This window comes from Pipra filicauda, unplaced genomic scaffold, assembly GCF_003945595.2.
Source record: "Pipra filicauda isolate LSUMZ 115617 unplaced genomic scaffold, ASM394559v2 scaffold64_size3178608_pilon, whole genome shotgun sequence".
Lineage (NCBI taxonomy): Eukaryota > Metazoa > Chordata > Aves > Passeriformes > Pipridae > Pipra > Pipra filicauda.
In genome coordinates, this window is record NW_024104809.1 from 778982 (window position 1) to 806454 (window position 27473).

The window sequence follows — 27473 nt, forward strand, 5'->3', positions numbered from 1 at the left end:
GAAGAAACCCAAGACAGCTGAAAACCAGAAGGCGTCTGAGGAGAATGAGATTACTCAGACGGGTGCATGCAGCGCCAAGCCGGGCCTTCCCTGCCTGAACCTTGAAGCTGTTCCGTCTCTGAGCCCGGCCCTCATCCACTTTCCACATTCACCAACAAACCTGCACGCACACACAGGGTCATCTGATTGTGAGTACACCAACATGCTGCTGGGTTGTGCTGGGGTTCTTGAAAACACGTTCCCTGTTGTGGACCAGGTTTTCCAGTTGGATGCTCTTTCCATAATGTCATAAGCAGGACTTCCTCAGGGCTTACCTTCACTCTTCTTTGGGAATTACCACTGAAACAGAGCATTTTTCTGTTAAGGTCGTGATAATGCAATCGAGCAGAGGAAGCTGAGACCATGTTGTTGGGTCAGGTTGCTGCTTCTTACAAATTAAAAAGGGAAGATCCCTCAAGCGTGTCTCTGTCCAACTAGAACTGTAGTTGCTCCTCTCCAGGTAATCACATGCTTCTCATTACCCAAGCATATCTGCTGACTGGAGGGTTTCAGCCTGTGCTGTATTGCAGTGGGAGAAAACAAGTGTCTGGCTCTGACACCCAGCATTGTAAAGGATTTCTACAAAGAAAGGGGAGTGTTTTGTGGAGAGAATCAGTCTGTGAGAATCTGGAAAATCTTTGTAGACCTGTTTGGTTGTTAAGTTTTAAGGCCCTTGTTTTGAGTGCATTCACTTTCAGGTTACTCAGCATGGGTTAATTGGCATTTTAAAAATGTTCTTTTCCATTTTGCCAAAAAATACAAAAATAAGGGAGGGAATGATTAAAACTCGATTTTGGAAAGTCATAACTTACCCTGTCAGCTCGTCAAAACATTGTTGTTTCACAGTGGTCCCTGCCTGGAAGTCTCTTGGGCAAGAATGTGCAGGGTACTGTGAACCTCATCATTCACTAGTTGTAGAATATATAGTTTACCTCTCCTGCAGTGGTTTTAGGATGTTGTAAAATTTACAAGAGGGGGAAAAGAAGAAAGAAAGATGATGACACCATGTTTCAAGAGCTTGGAAGCCAACCAGACTTTGCAAAAACCTATAAAAAAAAATCAGGGCATGACAATAAAAAATCAGATTAAAAAGTATGTGTATTCTTTTCTTTTTTTAATTTAAAAATCCTGCCTCAGGGCCAAGCTTGGAAGCAGCCGGGTTATAGGGATCATCACTATCAAAATCACTTTAGCTGCAATTCATTCCTGTTGGCTTCTGACTTTATTCATTATGAGCTTCTGCGAGAGATCTTGATTTTAATAGAGCTGGTAAACATTGGGGACACTTTCCTAAATCTCACCTGGTGATTTGGGGAGAAGAAAGAGATGTGAAACAATTGAACAGCAGGCAGCATGCAATTTGGTATATACAAGAATTCTCTTCAAATTGGAGATGTCAGGCTCTTTGTTAAAACTGGGGTGCAGTTTTGTCTTGTAATGTTTTCTGAAAACAAAAAGCTTGTGAAAAGATGCAAAAAATGAGCAGAACAACAAGAAGAAATAATCCTTATTTTCAAACAAAGAATCCCTTTATCCCATTCACAAAGATGAAAGAGTTCATTAGTAAATGGGATTTGAAACCTCACATTGATGTTTTTTGACAGTACAAATGGAAACCCATGAAAGCAACCTTAGGACAGAGGCCAGCAGGGATTGTAGGGAACTTGGAGAATGAACTCCTGCTTTTGCTTTCTGAGGTGGCCAAGTTCAGGGGTGAGGAATATTGGCAGAGGGCAGCAGGGGGAGGTGGAGCCTGCAGCTCTTCATGCTCTACCTGTTCTGTGGACAGTCTTCTAGACTCCTAAGTTTTTAATGTTCGCAAATCATCTTTCAGATGATCTCAAAGATCTTTTCCAACCTAAACAATTCTATGATTCTATAAATATGAATAAACTGCAAAGCCAGGTTAGATGCTCCTTTCACACTGAAAGTGTGGGGTTTTTTTCAGAAAAGAGGTTTAATAACAATTTCACCATTAATATTGTCCTGTCATGAATTATTGAAATTTAGTTCCCAAAATATAGAGTCCTGCAAAAATTCGGGGAATGGTAAAACCTCTTGTGGTGTTGATCTCTGTTAGTTGATTCCATATGCTTTGAAACCCATAGAAAAACTTCCATTATTTATGATGGGTTATGACCTTTATCAGGTCTGTATTTGTTTGGGATGGTATGCATATAATTATTATTTGGCATGCCTTTGCAAAATAGCAATGCCAGTTTCTCACATGAACTAAAATGAAGCATGATGAATATTTACCGTATATTTACTATAGCTTTCTCTCATGTTCTGTGGTATTTTTTTAATATTGCCTCAAGACTTACTGTTGGAATATGTTCCTTGACACGAGAGATTAATATTTTTGGCTCCCAACATTTAAAAAAGGCCTGTCATTACAAGTTCCTTCTCCATCACCTGTGGCGATGCTTTTCTTCTTTGGGCCAGCAACACTTCCTGTTCTTCTCTCTTCCTTCTAGACAGTACAGCATTGCTTCTCCTCTCTTGCCCAGACTATCATACTGCCTCTTCCCCCACAGCTGGGCAGATTATTTCATTTTTAAAGGACTGGTGGAGAGTTTTCTAGTGGATGGCAAATAATATAAAACTACTTAAAAACTAGCATTAGATAGGAAGTTTGGGAGAAATTTTTGTTGAAAATATCAGAAACACCCAGAAAGAGTTAGCATGGTAGGGTATATCAATTCTCGGAAAAATGCACAGATGTGCAGATGGTTTCATAAGGCCTCATTCATGTGTCTGGAAAAAAAGACTTGGATTTTATGGGCCACCTATTCAAATCAGTTTGAAATCTTCACTGACCATTTTGCATGCACAGTCACTGGTGCTTGGCAGAAAACACCACCACGTATTTTTAATGAGAATTATTCAGAAGCCAATCTACTTTAAAATATCAGGGTGCTTTTGGAATGATTCAGATCAAAATACTTTTTCCAAGCATAGGAAATAAAAACTCTATGATAGCCATCTGCTCTTCAGCTGTAAAAGGCAGAGGTGAAGAAAGCTTAAGCAATCGTATGAATGCCACTCTTACTGATATGAATGCTTAGCAAAAAAAACCCCTCAAATCGTATGTGACACTCAGTTTAATTTAGGGTTTTATTGTAGCATAGTATGTTCTACATGCTGTTTCTGGTACCACTTATTCCAAATGAAATTGCATTATTTCTCACACTTGTAGGACTGGGTCCTAACATTCTGGATTTGAGTATTATATTTCCAGCACAGATGAATCCTTGAAGCAAAATCCAGAACCTAGGATGCGTTGTGTCTAGTTCCATCTCTTTCAGTCTTGGGAAATGCTAAGTCATGCAATGCAATTGGAGAAACAGTCTAGAGGAAGAGGTTCTTCCTGAGGTAACTGTTTTCGTGGAGGGCTTGGCAGATAAAAAGCACCACTTTGAATTAATTTGGAATTAAGTGATAGAGTGAGCTGATAGAGCTCCAGCTGAGTTATACCTCTAGCTACTCAGCTGTCACAAACACATGTAGCTGCTTACCCAGAAGAGAGGTGTTTGTGCAAAAAGCTGCAAGGACAAGCACAGGTTCTGGAAAGGTTACAAAAAAACAAAGGAAAGCATATGAGATTTGTGCTATATGCAGTTTTTCACATATTTCCTTGCTTGTGGATAGAGAATGCATAAAGTTAGTAGAGTTCTTGTTCGAAGGCTGAACTGCCTCAGGTAAAGCTTCTGAAGATTTTGCTGAGAGGAAGAAAGTCAGTAGGACTTGGCTGTATTTAAACTGAGTTGATCTGTATAGGCCACTTATTTCAGGAGCATTTCAGAAAGCATCTATAACTCTATATGTTCTGCAAGTACCAAGAGATAAGATCATTTTGGCAGAAACTTTCTCAGAGATACAATCAGACAAAAACTTCATTCAAGCTCTGATGTATGCATCTTAACAGATGTGTCCAAACTCAAAGGAATCCCACGGGAACAGTGCAACTGAATCTCTTTGTCTCTATTGATAGTTAAAAGAGTTATTCTTAGATATTGGATGGTCCATCTGTGAAGGAATTTGTTCCAGACAAGACAAAAGCAACATCTATGCAAAGAGTTTCCATGGGACTGAGAGACAGGTTGGACAATCACTGGAAAAACTTCTGAAGCAATTTTTATGATTTTAGAGAACACAGAATTCTTGCAGAGACCTGAGATTCTGGTAAGGAATGAGTTGAGAAGAAAAGTAAGGCATGAATATTTTTTGAAAAATCCATTAAACAATCATTGGCAGGATGTTGAAATAGGAGAGGACTTTCTAAGGTTATGTTTTAGCAAGGGACCAGGAAGTTTTTGTGCATTAAATAGAATGCATTTTATAAACACTCTCAGTGATAGACTACATCTGAACTTTTTGCCCCTACATGCTCAAATAACGTGGCTGAGTTGGTCTAATTCCAGCATTTTCCAGCTTTCACAGGATAGGAACTCTGAAGCAGTCTGTTTTCTTTTTTCCTTCTAAGTTATAATTTTTGTGGCTTCATAGCCTTCCAGCATGGCAGGGAAAGTCAAGAGAGGGAAGCTCATGAGGTTCCTGAGCTCCACAGAGCAGTGAGAGTGGATATGGAAACTCTGGGTTTCCATTTTCTTGAGCAGCTAGAGGGACCTTCTGTTCTCTTCCCATGAATCTGCAGGTTTGATTTTTGATTTGCCTGGGGCTAATATAGAGGCTAGATGGATCTGAAGGTGGTTTGGCCTCATCTTTACCTTTTAGGTTTCCTGTATTCCTCTTTGAGGTTCTGTGGCAGGAAGAGAATGGTTACATGCCCTTATGGTCTTCCCTCTCCCTCTGGAAATATCTGGCTATGATTCCCTAGGAACTGCTTTGGAGCTTTCAAATGGTTTCCACTCTCAGTGAGGAGAAGAGGGGCCGTGATTCTAGCAGCTTCTTTGTTTATAGTCAGACAGTATGTCAATAGTAATTTCATCTGTGTTTTTGCTAATCTATGTATGGTATGTCTTAGCTAATGCTGAATATTTTTAGGTTGTTTTTGGTGACCTAAGAAATGATGTATGTTTAGATATCTATTTTAGATGATATAATAATAATGATACAGGCCTTTTCCGTAGAAAGCTAAACTGAAAGCAAGGGTACCCATAGTTCTCAAATACTAGTGTCACAACTCTTAATTTTACTTTCATCTTGAAGAATATTTGAAATTTTGTTTAATAAATGCTTTGCTTTTTAGTAGTTGTAGCTGGTTTCTATGTCCTGTACGCTTATATTTCTGTTTGTAAAACTCTCAGAGAAATATCAGTCAGGAATTACTTGTTTTTTCATAGATGCAGATATATGTTGCTGAGTTGTGTAGACAGAAGTAAGTACAAGTACAGCTATGCAAAACTATAAACTGAGCTCACCCTGCCTCTGTTGAAAAAGTCATTGCAATACACTGAAGAATTGGCAGTGTAAAATGTTGTAGTACTGATAGGAACTGGTCTCTACATTCCTAATCAGTACACTAAGTGAGTTTTGTCAGGTTGGTCTCTCGGGCTTTTCTTCTCTTGAGGCATGACTAATAGCATATGGTACTTCAGTTATGAAGTCAGTGAGTATGTTTTCAGAAGCAACTGTGTGACTTTGGAGCCTGAGTTTCACTGATGCATAAATCACATTTCTAACACGTAGACTCCTTTGAAAGTTTGTCTAATTATCCTAAATGTTGATTTTCTTTTTTGATGACCCCTTGATACTGGCTTGATGCTAGGTTGTCAATTCTTGTGTTATTCAGCACTTTTCTTACTGCTCTCAATTTAGAGAACTCTCAGTGATAACGTGTAATATCAGCTTTGGTTTAAAACTGCCATGCAAGTATGTAGCTTTCATGATTTCAGGGAAGAACTTGAAGATGTGTCTGCAGTGTATCTATTCTTTCTAAATAGCAGGGAAAAGGATAAGGCTTATTGATCTTTACAGTTCCATAGCTTCCATTCTTGACGTGACTGAGTTGGTAATACTGTGGTGTCTCTGTTTCTAAGTCATGCTGTAGCCACCAAGGCATGCTTTAACTGTCCAGTAAGATATCTGCAATCTGAGTTTACTTGTTCACGTCTTCCGAGTCTGCCTCTTCCAAGATTTTTATTACCATTCTCTAAGTTGTGAGTCTTCCAGGAAAATCCTTATTTTATATATTGGATGAGTGTTTCAACAGCTTCACTCATGAAATGAAGGACTGATGAATACTGTACAAATATCTGTCACTGTTCAATGTGCGAAGATTTTCCATTACTTTTTTGTTGTTGGGGATTTTGTTCACGTTTTTTGTTTCTGTAATGGGGGTTTTGTGTTTGGTTTGGGGTTTTTTTTAACAAGTCTCCAGAGCAGTGCTTTCTGCTTCTCCTGTTGAGATAGCTTACCTTCTTCCATCATACTCCATTTTGAAAATTAAAGCAATAATGTCAATTCCACTATAGAGTTTCTGTAACCTCTTTAATTACCTTTACTGCTTTCACAGACCAGTAGTCTAGCTAACACACTGAATCTACTGGTTACCTACTTAATCTATCAATCCACATAATCTACAGCACTTCCCAGGTACCAGTTGTTCCCCTGTAAACTCTCTCTGTCTGATATGTTTAAATAATGTTTTATTGTGGTATTTATCTTTATGCCTTTAGTGAGTTTCTCTTTAAGTTTCCTCTTTACCCTATGTAATCTTTGTTTTACATTTAACCTGCTACAGTTTATGCTCAGTTCTATTAGTGTCACTTGGACATGATTTCCATATTTGGAGAATACATTTTCAGCTTTAATGAACTCTTATACCTTGTTATTTAACTATTGTAGCATTTTCTACTTCCTCATCTTTCTGTTGTTGTCTTTGGGTGTGCATAGGGACTCTATTAAAGTGTTATTAAGGCCACCTCCCTGCTGATCTTACGGATTTTACTTCCTTATCTTTTCCTTTCAGGCCCTTTCTGACTAACTTCCTCTTCTTTTTTTTTCCTTTTAGTACTTGTTCTTCCCAAAGTTGCACATACCAAAACTGTCACTTTATGTGATCTGCTTGAAGGATGTCAAACAAAATCATGCCAATCATTGTTATTTTGTCTTAGCCATACATGCTACTGCTGTCATCTCCTCTGTCCTAATTGGGTGAGGAGACTAAACCAAATGCACCATTTTGCTAATATAGTCTACAGAGGGGCACTTCAGTGTTTGACAGGTGACTCTTGTCTGAAGGAAACTGAAGCAGCTATATCTACATCTCCTTCTACTGTGGGTTGTTAAAATGCTACGTAGCTTAGTGCTTGCATCTCTCTCGGGAGTCACGTCCCATGGTTTGGGAAACATTGACTGGTGCATTAGTTGCCTGGTTTGTTGCAACTATGCAACTCCAAAGTTACAGGTGTAAAGACCTGCTTGGTCACCTTCTGCTCCTGTTCACCACTGTGATCTGTTTAGCATTGGAGCTTTCTGCTCTTTTCCTCTAAGCTTCCCTAGTCACTTCCTCCTCTTTTCTCTTGTTTGCCTATGGAAGAGTAGCCATGTAATCTCTGTGCTGTGATCCCCTTCAGTAACTTCAGAAAAAGGTAGGGCCAAATCAGTATTCGAATAAGAGAAAACCAAAAACAATTCTTGCCTTGTTCTCCACTGAACAGCTGAACAAAGAGAGCTCTTTCATTGAAGTCTTTTTTGAACTGAAGCCTTAGCGTGGTACTGGGAGAGAACCTGAAACATAATACCGAGGTGCTGTTTAGTACCTCCTACTAATGTGTATAAAGTGTGCTAGGAGATGTCGTGGGGCAAAGTCACTGTATTTTCACAAGAAACATGGTGTTTGATCTACTCCATAGGTGAAAGTCAGTTGTAAGCCTGTCAGAATGTCACTAAACTTCATTTGCATCGTGGTGTTTGCCTTGCAGACCACAGCAACGTGTTCTGGCTGGCACTGTGCATTTGGATTCCCAAGGACATCAATTACATTGTTTCTAGAGGGGATGCCATTGTGCCATCTTTTCACTTATGTTTTCTGTGACAATTTTCATTGTCCACAGAGTCACTTATAAGGCTAAAATAACATGAGATCTAGTCTTATGTATCTACCACTCAGGAACTAGAGTACAAAGAGGATTCAAGATGTCTAGGTAATCTGACAGCTCTGTTAGCTCCTTGAGGAATTAACTGCACCTATGAAAAAAAGATAAACAAATCCTAGAACCCTTACTCATCCCAGCTTTGTTTTATTAAACACTGAAAGGATCTCTGCCTGGCTGGGATGTGCAATATATACTCTGTATCAATCTGTGACTTGTATTGAAATGCTGCTTCTTGAAAGCCCACGAGAGAGAAGTAGTATAAATTAAGAGTAATCTCACAACAGCTATTTTTGACTTCTTAACCAGTGAAAATGTAAGTGTAGCAATATTGTGCATCTATTAAAAATCTTGAAAGGCTCTTTATAACTAGATGATAGGCGTGATAACGTGTAATTTATTGATGTTACACAGATAGAGAAAAAATCCACACAAAGTAGCAATTTTTGTGTGAAAAGGGGTATGATAGAGGAAATAAAAACAGAGAAGGGGGCTTCTCCCCGTAGTTCCTTGTCTATGTGGGCAACCATGTCAATTTTAACAGAACTACCTTGTGTTTTGATCCTATGCCGCATTTCAAAACAGGGCATATTCCCCGTATTCAAAATAAAACCCCCAGATGCTATCTCTAATGTTCTTAGCTGAGTAGAAGGTAGAATGTGCCTGAAGGCAGACCTGAGAAATAACTCTCGTGCACTGCATTAGTATCACCTGTTGGTGTCTGTATGCTTGTGTATACATGTAATTCCAGGGCCTTTTCTCTGAGGGGTAGTGAGAAGCGTTGGAACTGACAGTGTACATTTAATGCTAGAGATCCATCTGATGATATCCAGCCACCCAGCAATGCTGTGTTCTTGTTTATTTCCTTGATTTATTAGTTTAAAGCATTCTGCCATACATTTCTATTCCTATCAAAACTAAGTAGGTGATTTTGGAAATAAGTCTGTTCCCAGGGATTACAGAGCACAGAAACTTTCCCTGTGGCCTTCAGCATTGTTGACATGAGCATGTGCTGTTTCCCACTGATATTTAAATCTGAATTATAAGCAGGCCTGAACAGTCATCCCATAAACTCAAAATAAAGAAGCCACAGTCCAAAACAGTATGAATATTTGTCTCACGATATTTCTAAGTTGAAATATTCACCAAAGCACCCAGTTGTACTAGTTGACAATTACCCTTTCACTAGTAGATAAAAAAGATAAATGGAAAAAATAACCAAATAAAATCTAGCATTTTCATGTGATAGCTTTCCTCTACTCAGGGCTTAGATAAAGTCACTGGAAGAGATAAAAGAATCCTTTTGTCAGCCCTGAGGACTGGCATTTACAATTTTTCATCCATCCCTTGTTTCTCCCATCAACCAGTAGTTTTGTGACCAGAACAAAATCTCCTACATGGAAAGGCCTTTCTCTGGAACTATGCAGGATATAAGCAGTGCTCTTCTGCAGGCAGCAGCTCTCCCACAAAACTCAGACATATCTGACTGCACCCTTCTCCTAACAGACTGCTACAAACACTCCCTGTAGAGGATTCTAGCTTGAATAGAAACCTTCTAAACAGGTAATTACCTTAAGAGGTTTTAATCTATATTTTCCTTTTAACCAAAGCCCACAGGCTTTCAGGCTTACTGAATTTAACCACACTCAGGCTGATAAGCTTTTCCTCCTTGTCTTTCTGCCTGGGGGAAAAACCTGACAATACAGGGCGAACGTGAAAGAGTTCATGGAATAGCAGTTGTCTCTTTTGGAGACATGTTTTAATATATTTGCACCAATTATCCTTTTAATTCATTCCTTCTCCAGACTCAGCTCCCACCTCCAACCCCAGCCCTTTCTCCTCCCTAAACAACGTTTCTGAGAGAGGGTATAAGTTTATACAGTTCCCCCACATCAAGATAACCAAAAGCAATCCTTATCCACTTTCCTTGTGGGTATTCAGTCTGAAATACACTATTTAGGATTTAAACAAAAGCCCTTAAAGCAGGTGAAGGTATTCTTAAGGACTAATCTTTTAATCAGGACCATAGAACAGCAAAATAAATCACCTTGTTTGCCTACATTTTCCAAAAAGTGATGGGTTTTTTTCCCAAGAAGCATCCCCCTATTCTTTCTTTGGGGAGTGCTCACACCATAACTCCACCAGCACTGCTGGCCCATCTCACCCCTTCCCTATTAAGTGGCTCTCTTGCTGCAGGTCTGCCAGTGCAAAACGCCCTCTGAGTAACAGCACCTGGCACTGTGAGGGAAAACTAGCAATAGATGCACCTAGATTTTTAAAGAGCCAAACTGCTATAAACTTATAGCCAATTAAAACAGTTGGACCGTGCTGGGGCTTGGCAGGATCGTGCATGACTCCCTGGGAACAAGGAAGTGTGGTTGAAACAGTTTTCACGTAGAACATGAAAATGTTCCCTGCGGAAGAAGGGATGAGCGTGGCTTCGTATCTCTTCCTAGGAAATGGTGCCATCATGTGGCCATGTTGTTTCTCCGTTTCCAAATTTAAGAGAGGGCAGTTGAATAGTTTTCTCCCTTTACATTTTTTAAAAAGAGCATTAAAATGCTATTTGGCAAGCTTATATTTTGTTAACATAAATAGGTTGCAGCTGGCTGGGTCACAGGAATTACCACCCTTGTAATGATATAGCCAGTCTGTTGAAATCCCCGTTAATGCAGCTGTGATGACAGCTTCAGTGGTTCTTCTGGTAATGTCATACATGTTGCTTGGAGGTGGTGTAGGTACCTGCAGGAGAAGTATCCCCCATCAATGTAGTCTATGTTAGGGGGATACAATGACATGGCTGTAGCAGCACAAGGTCTGAAGACAAAGTCTGAGAGAGGACCTGAGAAAATCAATGTGTGTGTATATGTGTGCCAGTGTTTAATGTGGAGGTATATTGGACTGGACCTCAAATATGTGCCTAGGAATAAAAAATGGCTTTTGCCTATACCATCTTTAAAGTATCTTTGAAATTCCTAAAATAGCAAGTATACAGATTGGACTGAAAGTGGGAAAAGTAAATACCCTGGCTAAAAATGTTACTAAAAATGTTGTACTTCTCTAACTTAAAAATAGCTGAACATGCTGTAACACTTCGAAGGCTTTGGTCACAACACTGCTATGAATTGGAGTAGTTTTTACCGGGTGTTTTATGGTTTTAAGTTGGATGCTGACCATAAAGAGGTATAGAGGAAGTAAAGCACTAAACAGTTTGAGAAGAAAACAACTTTTTGGTAATCATGGAGAACAAAATCTGAAGAGAACTTCAGATTCTGGAGATAATTCTTCCTCTTTCTGTAGTATTCTTTATCCAAGGAATGCAGAACAATTTGTTAGGATTAATTAAGGCAGGCAGTCCTGCAGGATGGGATGAGTGATGCTGTCTTTGTTCTACATGTGGAGCAAACTGAGGCACAGACATTGCCTCCTGAGGATTGTAGAGCAAACAGGATTAGTGCTGATGGACACCTCTCGTGGTCTTTCAGACTAAGCACAGGAAGGTGACTCACTGCCTGCTCCTCAAGCGTGTAGGCTGAAATAGAGGCTTTTATTCTTGACATTGGGGATTTATGCCCACTGAATATAGAAGCCATTTATGTACAGAACACCTATGGTTTAGTCTTCAGTTTTATGTAAAATGGATATCTCATCATTAGGTAAATGCTAAAAAGGACAGGGCAATTAACTGAATAAATTGTCCATAGGAAATTTGCTGAATATTCTCTAGTCTCAGAAAAAGTCTATTTCTTGAACAAAGTTTAAGCAAACTCTTTCTTGTTTGCCGTCTCTTCGATATGTTTTATCCTTGGAGAATAAGGTTCTGTTTGTGTGTGCGTGCATTTATGTCTTTCAAACAAATGTAGTTATTAGCGATGAAATTTAGAGAAGTTTGACAGCTTTCAGAACGCAGTGATTCTTTCTTCCATAGAGTGTATTACTGACACATTAATAGATGTTGTACTGGTAAAAATACAGTACTTCCTGTTAAATGTAGACTGCTACATATTTTGATTCTAACAACAATCTGGTAGGGTTAGGGCAATTTGTGTAGTGTCATCTGGTGTTTGTTTTGGATAGATATTATAGAAGGAGATACTGAATTTCAAGATGTTCAAGCAGATGATTGGGTGAAAACTCCAGCAAACCTTTAAAGCAACAGAAAGCAAGGGCTACTCCTGGTCAGATCTCCTGCTGAGGATACAAATGTTCTTCTGTGTTCCTGAAACTCCATATAAGCTTTTCCTCTTGCTTAGAATGAGGCCAAATATTCAGGAGAATTAGTCTGAGCAGGAGTGACTAAAATGGCCTCTCCACTGTCTTTGAGGTATGCTGAGAAGTCAGACACTACCAGGTTTTCAGGATTTGAGTTCTGGTCACTTCTTCGAGTGGAAGAAATGTTGCCCCACTAAATTGGTCCCAGAGGGTTAGAACATGATGCAGGACTAATTTTGTGTATGGAAACACTGTATAGAAATTTTTGCTCTGTTAATTCAGTTTTATTTTAGAGTAACTAACTTTAGAACAACAGAAAATAAAGTTTGGTCAATTGGGATAAGTCGGGTCACTGGTGCTGAAGAAAGCACCAATGGTTATGGTGCTAAGTTTGGAATATAACACACTAATGTATGGAAATGAAAAAACTTCCTATGGAAATTTTGGGGCTATAGTAGTTTTCATATGTTGTGGTGGAAATGCTGTATTTCCACTAAACTGTTGTATTTTGCAAGAGTTGAGATTTTCATCCCAACTTAAGAATTCTTTACTGAGACATATCTTTCTTAGGGCAAATCTGTTTTGATAACAGGATTTTGTTTGGCTGGTTTATTTATTCTGTAAAGTCTTTAAAGAGTATCATATATGATGATAAATAGGCAACTCTTTCATTCACTTCCCTTAGCTAGAGTACTTTATCCACTGTAGGGCTGCATTTTAAGTGAAAGACAGACAAATTGGAAAGGAGATGGAAGAAGATAAAAATGAGGGGAATACCTATAACCAGTGAGAATGATTTGGAGACCTGACTTTGTATTTCCTAGAAAAGATAGGTCTAAAGAAGGAAAGTAAGGCACCTTCCAATATATGAGAGAGTCCGATAAAGAGGGAAGTGGTCAATAGTTCTCTCTATCCGTTGGAGGAAACGATGAATAATCATTTTCAAAGTTAAATACTAAGACATCTTTCTTGCTAGAAAGATAGCAGACAGTCTGTCTGGGGAGGGAGTGGAAATCCCCCACAATGTTGATTTTTTTGCAAACATAGTAGACAAATTAGTGAAGAGATAGTGTAGGTAAATTGTTCCCACCATGAGGAAAGGGAGTAGACTAGATGACTATCTGAAGAACCTGATGCATCCTTCTGATACAAACAGAAGGCTGTGGTCATACAGCACTTGGTGTGAAGACCAAGGATTAGAGATTTCCAAAACCACCCATGGTAGAGAAAGAGAGTAAGGAGTAGATAATAATGCTTTTCTCCAGCAGCAGTGGGTTAGTTAAGCTTGTTGTGCTCCCAGGAACTAGTGGCTGGATTACTGATGCAGAGAGAAACAACTTCAGAAGCAGGAAGAAGGCCTACTAAGCCTAACTTCTACATCTTTGTCTTAGCCCAGGGTGTTCTCCTAACTAGGGAGGCACTTGTCATTTTGATATTAAGAATACAAAGTTAACATATTCTGTACAAGATACAATACCTCCAACTTTTCTGCTCTCTTTCGAAGTGTGTATTCTTAATGCAAGAGCTGAGAAGGTTGTCAGGAAGACAAACTAGGCAAATATATCAAGCAAGTTCTAGTTGATCTTGTTTTAGTACCAGTGAGATGGGTTGCCAAACAATTTTCTAAATGCTACTGCATAAGATTGAGGCTAAAACTTAATCTATATGTCTTAGCAAGCCTACCAGTTCTCAAGAATGTAAGACGATTATTCTCTTTCCCTTGTAAGTATGAAAGCAAGACAGAGTCTTTGGGTTTCACTCTGCTAGTAATTCCTGTGAAAGAACACACACTAAGTTTCCAAAAAGAGCTTGGATTCCAGTGTCCTAGGCAGTTTTGCTTCAGGTGCAGGCTATGCACCAAGCTACTGCTGAGTTACAGTGACTGTGGTGGATTCATCATCAGTGTGTTTCTAGAAATGGTAGTCATCAATGAGCTTTGAGATACTGTGATTTTAAAGGACACTAGAGAAAATCAAAGTCTCTGATATTCTTCAGGTACGAACATTAAAGCTATCAGCAATTGGCTTAGGAGAAAGGGACATCTAGTGGCTGTACAAAAAAATCCCTTCTCAATGCATTTTAAAATGTACAGCATAGTCATTTGTGTTTGGCCTTCAGTCTTCTGTACATCTTTTTAGCTCTGCTACATCATGTGTTTGCTGGGGGTCATTTTTTATGGTTTTGGCAAAAAAAAAATCACCTTTGCAAACCATAACTTTCTAGTTTATGTAGGTCTGTGTATGGTAACCTTGGCAAATAGAAAGCTACCTCAGGCCATGCTCGATGTACCTCACTGCAGCACTTCCACATTTTCTATAGCATCTTCCAGGAGTCCACTGCCTGCTGTTTCCTTCTGCCATTGCCTTCCTCTTTGGTACTGTACTTGGAGGGGTTGTCATTGTTATTGTCATGGTAAAACCTACTTTCTTTTGAATGCCCATAGCATAAAAGTCAGCAGGAGGGGTGGATGAGATTCAGGGAAACACTAATCTAAGCATTCAGTCATGTATTACACAACAAAAGTTTTTTCCTTTCCCATCCACGTTGTGCTCCTTCTTACTAGTTGAGGATGAATTCCATGCATGTTTCTGTGAATAGCCTGACAGTTTAATCGGTACATTTGCATACGGGCAAATGAAGCTTTTTTCAAAGTTGCACAGTAATATGTTTCACCTTTATGCCATGCCAGCTTCAAATTGTATCCCAGGAGGATTTCAAATGTGCATAATCTGTGCAGTTGTCTGGGCTTTTTTTCTTTTCTTTTTTTTTTTTCTGCCTTTTTTTTTTTTTAACTGCAAATGCCTATTCATTGCCCATCTGGGTAAGAATGGCCTTTGCATTTTCACACCCATTCTTTCCTATATGGTTTGTGAATACCCCTCCAATCAGAACTAGCTTCACAGAAAGGGGACAAAACCATTTTACAGGAGTTTCTCAGAACAAGTCCATTGGGATCTCTACATCATGTTTACTGGACAAAAAAAAAAAGGGGGGGATACTTAACAAAGACCACTTGAATTTCGCAGAAAGGTTCCCACTGTCTCGAGTTTAAAAGAGTGGCAGGCCTGAGAAGAGCCCGAGACAGCAGTCTTTTTCCTGAGCCAGGCATTCTGTGCGGTGACGAGTAGGTGAGTGCGCATGTGTATAGCTGGGTCTTGTGAAGAGCTGACACGCTTTCTGGCTTGTCCAAGGCTCTAGTAGCCTTTGTCAGAATGTGGCATTTACTTAGAATCAAACCTGCATTGGCAAGTCCACGTTTTATGGGAAGCATCAGCTTTGGACTTTCGGCTTTCAACCACAAAAATCTGTACCCAGTTTCCTGCAGAGGGAGAGGATCTGAATGGGACAGCAGGTTTTGCTACAGACCAGTCTCTGGAATTTGTTAAAACTGCTCTTCATACTGCTGTGGTTTGTGCAGTAGTGTCTCTGACACTATTGCAAATTATTTGATTGCCTGTACTTTGGATAGATATAGTTTACAGTGTTGAATGTCAAGGAATATGGCCTAGAATAATCATCCTCAAAATCTCTATTACCTTTTTTTTCCATTTGTTGTGTTTCTCTTCCACCACCCTTCTTGTTTTATCCTTAAGGAGTAAATTTCAGTTGTTTCTCAGGTGAAGAAGTGGTATTTGTTCCAATTTCACTTGAAGAAGTAAAGGAGGAAAGGATTTTTTTTTCTGAAGAAGTAAAGGAGGAAAGGATTTTTTTTTCTAAGGGCAAACTCTGTTTTTACTAACAGGAACAACAAAAAGCATTCCATGCCATTTATGAAGTGACTCAGTTTTCAGATCAGGTCCTACACCACAAGGTGCACCCTAAATCAGCTCCTATAGGAGAGAGGAGAGATATTCACATCACTCTCAACAATGCAAACAAACCTCTTTTCTGTTAAGCCCAGCTACCTGATTTCATCAAGCCATCTAACAACAGAATACTCTATGGCTACACAACTCTTGATTCCCACAGCCAGGACCTGAGAAGGGCTGTTGAAACTTATAGATGAACCTTACCCTTCCTCCTTTCTGTACATAATTTGTGGGTAAGTGACAGAGTTTACTTTCCCAAGAAGTCATCCAGTCTCATGATGCATATTACACCTTTCTGGAAAGGACTTGTCCTGAGGATGCATTTTTCAGAGTTCCACTCACAAAATTATTTTATCTGCCAAGGGGCATAAGGGAAAAAGTAGATTACTTTGCACCTGTTCAAATCAAGAGACCTGTCTGTAGCCTCTCTGATATGTGTAGAATATTCTACACTGTGAATGTATGTGGAAAGCAGGATTTTTTTGGTTATTGAGTTGGACTGCTGCATATTTCTTATTATCAAATACCTCATTTGACAAAGCAGAACACAAAGTCATGTTTCTGTGAAAAGACAGTCCTAGGATCAAATCAAGTTGTCATTGATACTACTCAAGACAGAGATAAATGGGTAGCTATACAATCATTTGCTGTGGCCTACAGTAGGTCTTGAAAAGATGTGTCATCTATTTATCATTAGTTTTCCACCTTCTGTTGCTTCACCAGAACAAAGCTTTTGCCAAGGATTCCGACTTTTTATGTAAATACATTTTGGATTCTTGTGTGATCTGATTGTTGGGAAGGGAAGCATCCTGAACTGCCCTGTAGGCATTTGGAGAATTACTCTGTCTGGAAGGAGGAGGAAATACATCTCTTCTGTACATTATTTTGTGTAATAATAGTTGCAATGTATTTGAATGCCTAAGATGTTTTTCCAGTCCTATGGTCAGTCTCATCAGAGGAAGAAAGTCTGGTTTCCTGGCTAAGCTTATGAACAAGACAGATGTATTTCACAACCTCCATCATACTGTTAGTAGTTTCCTCCTTGTTTCTGCTCTGTGAGCATCCCTGCAGCGTGCTAATCACACATGGCAATTAGTACCCTTCTGGTACTGGTTGGTTTACATCTGTTAACATCAGACTTCTTCAGACAGCCAGGCCCCATCATGATTTCCAGTTCCTGACCTTTGTGCTTCCCTTTTATCATTAGCTACTTCAGAGAATTAAAACAACCACCTGTGTCCAAGATGGTTTCTCTTTGAACCACCAGAATAGAGAGTGCTTGAGATGGCAGAAGTGAATAAATGTGAAGGAAAAGGCAGAACAGGGAAGATGTCACATTTTCCTGCAAATTGCAGTGAATAGTGTTCTAGTGCCCGTGTATGAGATGTAAAGCACTTCTTAGGGTGGACTAGAGAGATGTTACTGGGCTAAAAGACGCTGCTTTCAATGCTATCAATGCTATTTATTTGCTCTGTATATTTCTGTTAGACAGTGACAATAAGCTAGTTTAATTTACTCATGCTTACTTATCAAATTTTCCTTTTGGATCCGTACACATTGACAAGTAATTGTGGCAAGAGGGGTTGTAGCTTTAGGTAGGAATATTCAAGTTAAGATGTCTGTAATACTAGTGGAGATTTAGCATTACTTTTCTCTGCACGCTTTTCTAGGAACCAAGGTGATGTATGTGCTACAAATGCGAAGAGAAGAAAATTATTAATACTATTCTATTTGTTTACCATTCCAAAGGCAGTTGGTTCTTCAGAGTTAAAAGGTGAAACAACAGTTTCTGCCCATCAAAATCTGAATAGAACTAAAAATGGTAAAGAACAGGAAAGGAAATAGAAAAGCATTAAAAGGAAGCAAGATGAAAATAGGGAACAGTGGATAGAGAGATTAAGAAGTTACTTTTCAGTCACTTGTAAAAGTTAAATTTGAAGATTATATTGGCTCTGTACCCAATTTGGTTAGATGCTTTTCTAAACTGTTCTCTATTTAGATTATCCAGCCAAACTAAGACAAAATCTTCCTTGGAGTAAATGTCTGTAATTTTCCAGTTTCTGTCAAGTAAATAACAGCAGGAGAACATTTGTTTTTATATGATGGCATTCTGCTGCAAGTCAGAACTTGGGATATGCTAAAAATTAAGGGGACAGCTCATGTTAACTTTTTGCTTTGGGTTCTTTCAGAGGACTGTTTGTCACTATTGGGTAGCGAATGTTCTAAACCAGAACCCAGACAAAACTGTGCGTGGGATTTTAGGAACATTTACAGCCTAAATCTTGAACCAGATTTGGATTTTACAAAGTAACTGCCAGTTTTTTTCACTGTACTGTGAAACATAGGATCCACATTCCTTAAAATACCAATCTAGATAGAAATCATATTTTCATATATACTCTTTGCATTAACAACTTGGGGCCATTAAAGTAAGATTCTGATCTCTTCTGGCATGGATCCACATCCAAACAGTTTAAAATCCAGCTTTAATCCATGTGCTCAGTGTTTATAATTGGCTGGCTCTAAGCTTTTTAAAGCCAGAAAAACCGATAGGCCCAGTAATACGATTGGAATCTAGGCCCAGCTACACCTGTCTTCACTTGCTTTTGCCCAAAAATTCAGGACTTGAGCATCTGCAAATGAGTAGCAAAATTTACTCTTGGCCTTACAAAAATGGTGTCTTCTTACCAATGCCCTTGTATGCGATTTTTTACAGTGCAGTCACTTTTGTTTACCCAGTGGGCAGTCACCTTTGCCAGTGCTCTGACTGTGGCCCTGCAGAGGACAAGACTCAATCTGTTCTTTTTTTTTTTCTTTTTGTCTCCTGCTTTGCTCCAGGTAACATCAGTTGCAAGGGGATGACAGAGCGCATTCATAGCATCAACCTTCACAACTTCAGCAATTCTGTGCTCGAGACCCTCAACGAGCAGCGCAACCGTGGCCACTTCTGTGACGTGACGGTCCGCATCCACGGGAGCATGCTGCGCGCCCACCGTTGTGTGCTGGCGGCTGGCAGCCCCTTTTTCCAGGACAAATTGCTGCTGGGCTACAGTGACATCGAGATCCCCTCAGTGGTGTCAGTCCAGTCTGTGCAAAAGCTCATTGACTTCATGTACAGCGGGGTGCTGCGGGTCTCACAGTCAGAGGCCCTCCAAATCCTCACAGCTGCCAGCATCCTGCAGATCAAGACTGTGATCGATGAGTGCACAAGGATTGTCTCGCAAAATGTGGGAGAGGTCTACCCAGTGATTCAGGATTCTGGCCAGGAGACACCCAGAGGAACACCCGAATCAGGCACCTCGGGGCAGAGCACCGACACAGAGTCTGGCTACCTGCAGAGCCATTCACAGCACAGTGTGGACAGGATCTATTCGGCCCTCTATGCCTGTTCCATGCAAAATGGCAGTGGGGAGCGCTCCTTTTACAGCGGAGCTGTGGTCAGCCACCATGAAACAGCCCTGGGGCTCCCCAGGGACCATCACATAGAAGATCCCAGCTGGATTACCCGGATCCATGAACGGTCGCAACAGATGGAGCGGTACCTCTCCACCACTCCAGAGACCACACACTGCCGCAAGCAACCGCGCCCTGTCCGAATTCAAACCCTGATGGGCAACATCCATATTAAGCAGGAGATGGAGGATGACTATGACTACTATGGCCAACAGAGGGTGCAGATCCTTGAGCGCAATGAGTCTGAGGAATGCACTGAGGACACTGACCAAGCAGAAGGCACTGAGAGTGAGCCCAAAGGGGAGAGTTTTGACTCAGGCGTCAGTTCCTCCATTGGCACTGAGCCTGATTCCATGGAGCAGCAGTTTATGGCTGCTCTGGGCCGGGATGGGCAGCAAGAACCTTCTCAAGCAGATCAAAATGACGTCCCTGCTGATGGCACTCAGCCGCAGCAGCAGCAGCAACATGTAGATGCCAACTCTTCCTCACCAGAGAGAAGCAATGACGTTGAAATGGACAGCAAAGTGCTCACAGTCAATAACAGCACCGAAAAGGGGGCTTTGCAGCCTTCTGTCAACACAACTGTTGCCCAACCATTGCCAACCACACAGATCTACTTACGCCAGACAGAAACCCTCACCAGCAATCTGAGGATGCCACTGACTCTGACCAGCAACACTCAGGTCATTGGTACAGCTGGCAACACCTACCTGCCTGCCCTTTTCACCACGCAGTCTGCTGGCAGTGGCCCTAAACCTTTTCTCTTCAGCCTGCCCCAGCCTTTAGCTGGCCAACAGACACAGTTTGTGACAGTGTCCCAGCCTGGCCTGTCAACCTTTACTGCCCAGCTGCCAGCCCCACAGCCCTTGGCCCCGTCTGCGGGCCACAGCACAGCGGGTGGGCAAGGCGAAAAAAAGCCTTACGAGTGCACTCTCTGTAACAAGACTTTCACCGCCAAACAGAACTATGTCAAGCACATGTTTGTACACACAGGTAAGAGTACTTCCCTTTGGCTTATATTTGAAGCCAGAGAAAGTCCTTTACAACCATGGACTTAGAGCCTGTTTGCCAACATGCCAGCCCCGAACACAAACAGAAGAGAGGGGTTATCCAGGATGTCACTGAACACTCCCCAAGCTTACTGCACTGAAGTTGAACCTCTGCAGAAACGTACAGGTCTCATGCAGGGGTCTAACTGTGCATGGTACAGAAACAAGCTCATTTTAGTTGGAGTAAAATGTGCCCTGCATCTGTCCAAGGAAGTGATAAGCGTTTGTTGTATCCTGCAAGGTGACCAGGCAACCTTAAGTGGAAGTGGCATGAGGAACTGTAATAAGTCATAAGAAAAACTGTATCTACTAAGAAAGGGCATACCCCTGTAGGTTTTAAAGCTACAGGGGTTTAAGCTCAAGTGGTGATAATTGGCATGAGGTTAGGGCAAAGTCATTACTGATGGAGCTGCAGCAGTAGGTCCAGACCTGGATGTTACGCACATTGCCACATATTTTCTTGATCTCACATATTCCTATAAGAAAGTAAATTGGGAGTTTTGTAAGGAAGGAGGGAAAGAGGGCTTTCTGTACTGCATTGAAGCTGATTGCTGTAATCCCTTCTCTCTTGGTAAGTCAGATAATTCACTAGCTGTGAGTACAGAAACATAGGTTTCAATGAGAAAATTTTGAAAGAATATATGTAAAACGCAACAGAACACAACATCAGCGCTTTTTTGTTTAAAAATGCAGCTGCTTTAGTATATGGTTTATGGGCTATTGAGACAATATAGGTAACCATATTTTCTACTGAACCAAAACTGCCTTTTCTAGCTTTCTCAAGTTATGAGACTTCAAAGCAAGGAGATACATATATCTTACATGGAGGAACTGTCATGAGTTCAGGACTAAATTTTGCTTGCTTTAGCCCTCAGCTCTTTATGACATTGGAGAGAAATTCTAGTTTAGAGAAAGAGTAAATATTTCTTTCACCAAGCAGTGGTTTTGTTAACATCAGATCTTAAAATAAATGCTGGGTTTGTGATACATGGAGTAGAAACCTGGAAAAGTTACCCAAAGTATGGGAGGAATGTAGGTCATGCCTCTCAGTTGTATGCAATAGACTTCAATTCCATGTGAGTATGTAAACGTTTAACTTCAATTTACCTATATTTATCACTTAAATGAAAAACTCCTCTAGACATCTAAGGCAGACATGTACGTATACAAAAAGATCAACATTTCAGGACTGGTACAAAATGTATAATTGCAAGGATCAAGAGTCCTGAATCCCAAGATTACCCTTTGTATCTGTTTATGTTCTTCATCTTTCTGTTGTGGACACATAGCTAAAATATTACATACATAGTGTTGTTTTATTCAGAAAAATATCTCCTTCAGAACACATTCAAATATATCTCCTTGCATCCTTGTTCTAAAAGCTAGAAAGGCATTTTCACAAATAATTTCACTGAGATTGGGTGCTTTATTTCTCCTACCACCAAGCTGTGCGCTGCACTTTTTATTTGGAGTCAGATAAAGAGTAGTACTGGAAGATCTGACCTTAAAGCATTCCTAGCTATTACACATAATGCCAACCAAGAAAACTGGTAGGCATCTCTAATCATTAATTAATGTTATATTTGTATGGGTCTGAGAATGCCCAGAATAATAAACTCTGGTGGCAAGGAAAGAATCAGGGAGATAAACTGTTTCAAAATTCATTTAGGAACAAACTGGCTCCTGGAATGTCTGGGAGAATAATTGCACCTCAACCAACAGAAGGCTGGGTTTCAGAAAACCCTTTTGAAAATAATCTTTGTATGTGCAGCCTCAGCGATAGGATGTCTGCTACCTTGTCTAGTGCTGGACAGGATCATTACAAAAATGGAGAGCAGACAGCTGTTCCCACTGTCAGGGTTATTTTCCCTATCCCTGGTCAAAGAAGCCAGGCAAAGTGGCTCTGGAAAAGATCCACAGAAAAAGGGAAAGATTTAGGACATGTAAATGTTTGAATTAGTCTTTCTGTTTGGAAGGCTCACAAGAGAAGTCATGGAGGAGTCTAATCATAAACCAGAATTCAACGATCTAAACGTCTTCAAATCTCTGTATGTTCTTATGCTCCGAAAACTACAGTCTGGTGTAGCTTTCCATGCAACAGAAACCAACTTCCTTTTCTTCTTTCACGTGGATGCAAACATACTAGAGATGAGTATTTTTCCATGTTCCCTACGAACTGCCCTTAATGTATCCTGCAATGTTGTTCTCCAAGACACGCAGTGTTGTGGAAATGCAGTGCTAGAATGGATGCAATGTCTGTGAAGGCCCCAACACTGCTGCCTCCATACCACCGTAATCTGGGGCACCCATGGTGATGGGATGAGGGGAAGTCATATGAGGAGCAGCTGAGGTCATTTGGCTTATTCAGCCTAAAGAGGGGACTGAGAGGAGACATTGTGGTCTGCAGCTTCCTCACGAGGGGAAGTGCAAGAGCAGGAACTGTTCTCTTCCCTCTGGTGACCAGTGATAGGACATGAGAGAATGGCATGAAGCTGTCTCAGGGTAGATTTAGGTTAAATATTAGTAACAGGTTCTGCACCCACAGGGTGATTGGGCACTGGAACAGGTTCCTCAGCAAAGTAGTCATGGCACCAGCCTGACAGAATTTGAGAGGTGCTTGGACAATGCTCTTGGGCACATGGTGTGACTGTTGGGGTGCTCCTGTGCGGGCCCAGGAGGTGAACTTTGATGATCCTTGTGGATCCCTTCCAACTCAGAATATTCTAGGATTCTGTGGCCTCAGTGTCAGACCAAGCATCCATTATGGTTAGGGTTCAAAGAGCCACAGAGGCTACATCTCCAGGAACGCTGGAGCTGGAAAAGGCATGCCGAAAGGACCATGGCCAGGCACTGACATTGCTTTTTCTGCTTCCAACTCAGGATATGCTGTGATTCTATGTTTCTAAGTGCCCCACATTGCTGTCTAATACCAACCAAATACAAAATAAAGAAGCAAAAGGAGGAACATGCACATTTAACTCACTGAGCAAAGTTTTCTCTGACTTCAAGATGAAGAATCATGGGAATAAAGAATCTGCAGTGCTCACTGAGGAAGCACATATATTTACATACAAAAAACCCCACCAACAACTAAAAAGTTTTGAGATTCTTAGGAGAGGAAAACTCCCAGGAAGGCTTTGAAACTGAGGTTAAAAAGCCAGAACTCAGTGTCTCTTAGGAACATATGCAGGAAAAAATTAAGGTGTTTTTATAGCATAGTCCTAACAGGGTCTAGAGTGGAGGAGACCAACTTATTACAAACTCTGGGACATATATTTCCCCAGGCAAAAATGAGCACTGTAAATATAATCAGTCTCTTTTAAGTTAATCAGATGTTATTCTAACTGACAGACTATCCTTTTCCACATAACGTGTCAAGCAAATTGGTCTGTCTGCACTCATTTCACTACTGTGTTCAGCAAAGCCATCAGGAAAGTAAGGACTCAGTGTTTTGACCAAGTGTCTTTCACCAAATAGGGACAAACTCATGAGTGCAAGGAAGAGCAGCAAGTGGATTTCATTCATGGATGTCACCATCATATATGCAAACCATGAAATAAAAAGGAACAGAGACTCAGAGAGATAAAAAAGTAGGTCCTTCACATCCAATCCATATTAATTATCTCCTATTAAAATTGAGTATAACTGGCATATTGTAATCTCACTATACAAAGAGTAAATTATATATTACCACAGGCGTGTCATGGTCCCTGAAGATTGACTCTTCAGGATTTAAAACAGTGCAGACAGACTGTAAAAAGGAGGAAGCAGGATGTCTGTGGAAAGAAAGAAAAATCTCTGCTAGATGGGAAATTGCTGAATAACCACAGGAAAATAATTTTTTCAGTCAGTGAAACAGAGAATAATTTTGATTGTTACAGAGCTATCTCTCTCCCTAACAGCTTTGGGGATGATGAATTACCGAACCTGAAATATATCACAAGCGATTCAGAAAACAAATTAAAAAGTAGCTTTTGATGGGGCATCCAGGGTGTTAGTTATTGTCTACATTATCAGTGCAACAACATATCATGAAAACGTTGCTTGATACCATGAAACATGAGACTGTGGCATTGTTTCCCAGAAGAACTCTGAGCATGAGGAGGATTTCAGAGTAGCCTGAACAAAGCAATCATATGTTCTCAGTTGAGTAATTGTCCCAGTTCATCGTTGTAGTCACTTGTTTGTCAGAATTCATGATCAGAGTTCAGTTATACAAGTTACCATAATCAGTTTTACAGCAGTCCTGGAGATCCAAGGCAATGTGATAGATTACATAAGTATATTTTATCTCTGATTTACCTCATAAGGTGTTTTATTTAATTGGCAGTCAAATAATTTAAAATTCCTGTCTCTTACACTATAATTTTATCTGTTAGGTTGTCCTTCACATGGTGCTGACCAGCCTAGGCAATTCTGTATACTGAGGTTCCCTTTTCAGTTACCCTTATCCATGTTTCATCTATGAGATTTGACCAGAAAAAAGGAGGCAACAAATGTAAACCTCTTGTAAAGCATTGGATTCCTTTGGCAATCTCTGGCATTTCTCTTCTGAGAAATACAAAGCAATTTGGCCAAAATAGATGTGTTACAGGTCAGCTATATAGTAATCACTAGCTTTGTCCATGCTTTTATTGCACGCAGGCTGCATGCAGGGAAATGGAGGCACTGAAAGGTAAAGTAACCTGGCTAACACCTGTCTAGAAATGAGCATGAGGACACGGGCAGAAGAGGCTGTGCCATTGAAACTGGGTGTAGATATCAGGACATTTTAACTCCAGTCCCATCTTAGTTCCTACTATGTGAACTTGAAGAGATCACCTGAACTCTTTTTTACTGTACGTGGACTGGGAATACCTACAGCCCCCTTTGTAAAGCATTTGTAACCTCTGATTACAAAAAATGTTGTGTGTCAAAACACACTTATTAACAGAATTACTCTTCGTTAGCCAGAGCAGCTCTTCAAAGACCCCCATAAGACTTACCATTAGTTTATTGCCAACCATTCTACTGGACTGGTTTAATTTTACAATCTTCTTTTTTTGTCTGTTTTTCTTTCTCTCTCTATCTCTCTCTTTCTCATTGGTAATGGACAGGTGAGAAACCACACCAATGCAGCATCTGTTGGCGCTCCTTCTCTTTAAAGGATTACCTAATCAAACACATGGTGACGCACACCGGCGTGAGGGCGTACCAGTGTAGTATCTGCAACAAGCGCTTCACCCAGAAGAGCTCCCTTAATGTGCACATGCGTCTCCACCGTGGGGAGAAGTCCTACGAGTGCTACATCTGCAAGAAGAAGTTCTCCCACAAGACCCTGCTGGAGAGGCATGTGGCTCTGCACAGTGCCACCAACGGCACGCCTGGAGCCACCGGCACCGGCACGAGGGCTGTCCCCGCCGGGGTGGTGGCCTGCACGGAGGGGACCACGTACGTCTGCTCTGTCTGTCCAGCTAAGTTTGACCAAATCGAGCATTTCAACGACCACATGAGGATGCATGTGTCAGACGGATAAGTAGAATCTCTCTCTCTCTCTTTGTTATGAACAACAAAAATAGAAACAACAAAAAAAAAAAGAAAGCTATGGCACTAGAATTTAAGAAATTATTTTTGTTTCATTTTTACCTTTATTTTCCTCCTTTTTTTGGGTTCATTTTGTTTTGTTGTTTTTGTACTACATGAAGAACTGTTTTTTGCCTGCTGGTACATTACATTTCCGGAGGCTGGGTGAATAATAATTTTCCCAGCCTCCCTCGGATGGTGGCCTTAAGGCCAGGTAGTGCTTCATGAGCTCCACTGGTTGGATCTCTAGCTACTGGCCTCTAAATACAACCCTTCTTTACTACAAAAAGCAAAAAACAAAAAAAAAAAAACCACAAAAAAAAATTTAAAAAAAACAGACAGAAAAATAATAAAAAAAAAAATCTTTTTTTCTCACTTGTGAAGAGCACTACAAAAAAAACAAACAAAACAAAATATACTACAAATCTACAAGGCCTACTGTCATTATAAGTACACCGCTTGCAGTGTTTCAATGGACATGATTCACATTGCTGACCGCTTTTGGACTTCACAGTATCCAGTTAGAACTGTGGAATATTTTGCTTCTGGTTGAGCAGCAACCAGAGGAAACAAGGCCCTGCTGGTTTCCACCACGAGTCTGCTTTTTCACACACACGCATCCACAAACACACAAAAGGGCTGAGGGGAATGCGAGGCAGTGTGGCTTGGATAGTGTGGAGTCCCTGCAGGGTGAGGAAAAAGAATCAGAGGTTCCTCACCTGGATTCTGCTCCATCCCACGCTCCCTGGTGCACCCTCCCCGCTGCTTTTCTCGTACCACCACCACCACCTTATAGCAGAAACCAAGAAGATTCAGACAAAGAGCAACGGTGGCTTTTTGTAATTTATTCAGTGTCTTCGCTGAGCACAGGGCCTCAGCACAATCAAGAGGGACTTTCACAGAAGGCAAAGAGAAACACAGAGGAAAATCAAAGATATCAGAGGTTGCAACCTATGGATCTAGGTACAAGAGAAGGGTTAGTTCCCACAATCTTTGCAAAAAAAAAAAAAAAGTTGCATCAGGATTTATTCTTGTGGAAGAAAGAGGAATAGAGGGTGGGTGGGGAGGGGAATAATAATTTAAAAAAAAGAGTTCTTGGGACTTTTTTAATTCAAAATTTTATAGAGGGGCAAAAGTGACGTTTACCAGATAGAATGCTGATTTTTTTAATATATTTACAACAGTATTTGTGTAAAAAAAAAAACAAAAAAAGTGAGATTGTTAAAAGTAATTTTTCTTTGTTTTCTTTTTTGTTTTGCATACACTGCCACTAATATCTTCTCTTTTAT

General features: G+C 40.4%; 1 protein-coding gene across 1 annotated transcript; it reads left to right on the forward strand.

Annotated features, from left to right (window-relative positions):
- Positions 1 to 27232, forward strand: ZBTB20 (zinc finger and BTB domain containing 20). The gene is made up of 3 exons (XM_027727494.2): positions 1 to 188; positions 18959 to 20566; positions 25719 to 27232. Exons 2-3 carry the CDS (start codon positions 18979 to 18981, stop codon positions 26135 to 26137), a joined length of 2007 nt encoding a protein of 668 aa, XP_027583295.1. The 5' UTR covers positions 1 to 188; positions 18959 to 18978; the 3' UTR covers positions 26138 to 27232.
- The last annotated feature ends 241 nt before the right edge of the window (positions 27233 to 27473 follow it).

Excerpts from the sequence above, each read along its gene's own strand:
- ZBTB20 (XM_027727494.2), top strand. The coding sequence starts at position 18,979 with ATGACAGAGCGCATTCATAGCATCAACCTTCACAACTTCAGCAATTCT. Across the intron at positions 20,567-25,718 it reads GCACATGTTTGTACACACAG|GTGAGAAACCACACCAATGC; the intron begins GTAAGAGTACTT and ends GGTAATGGACAG.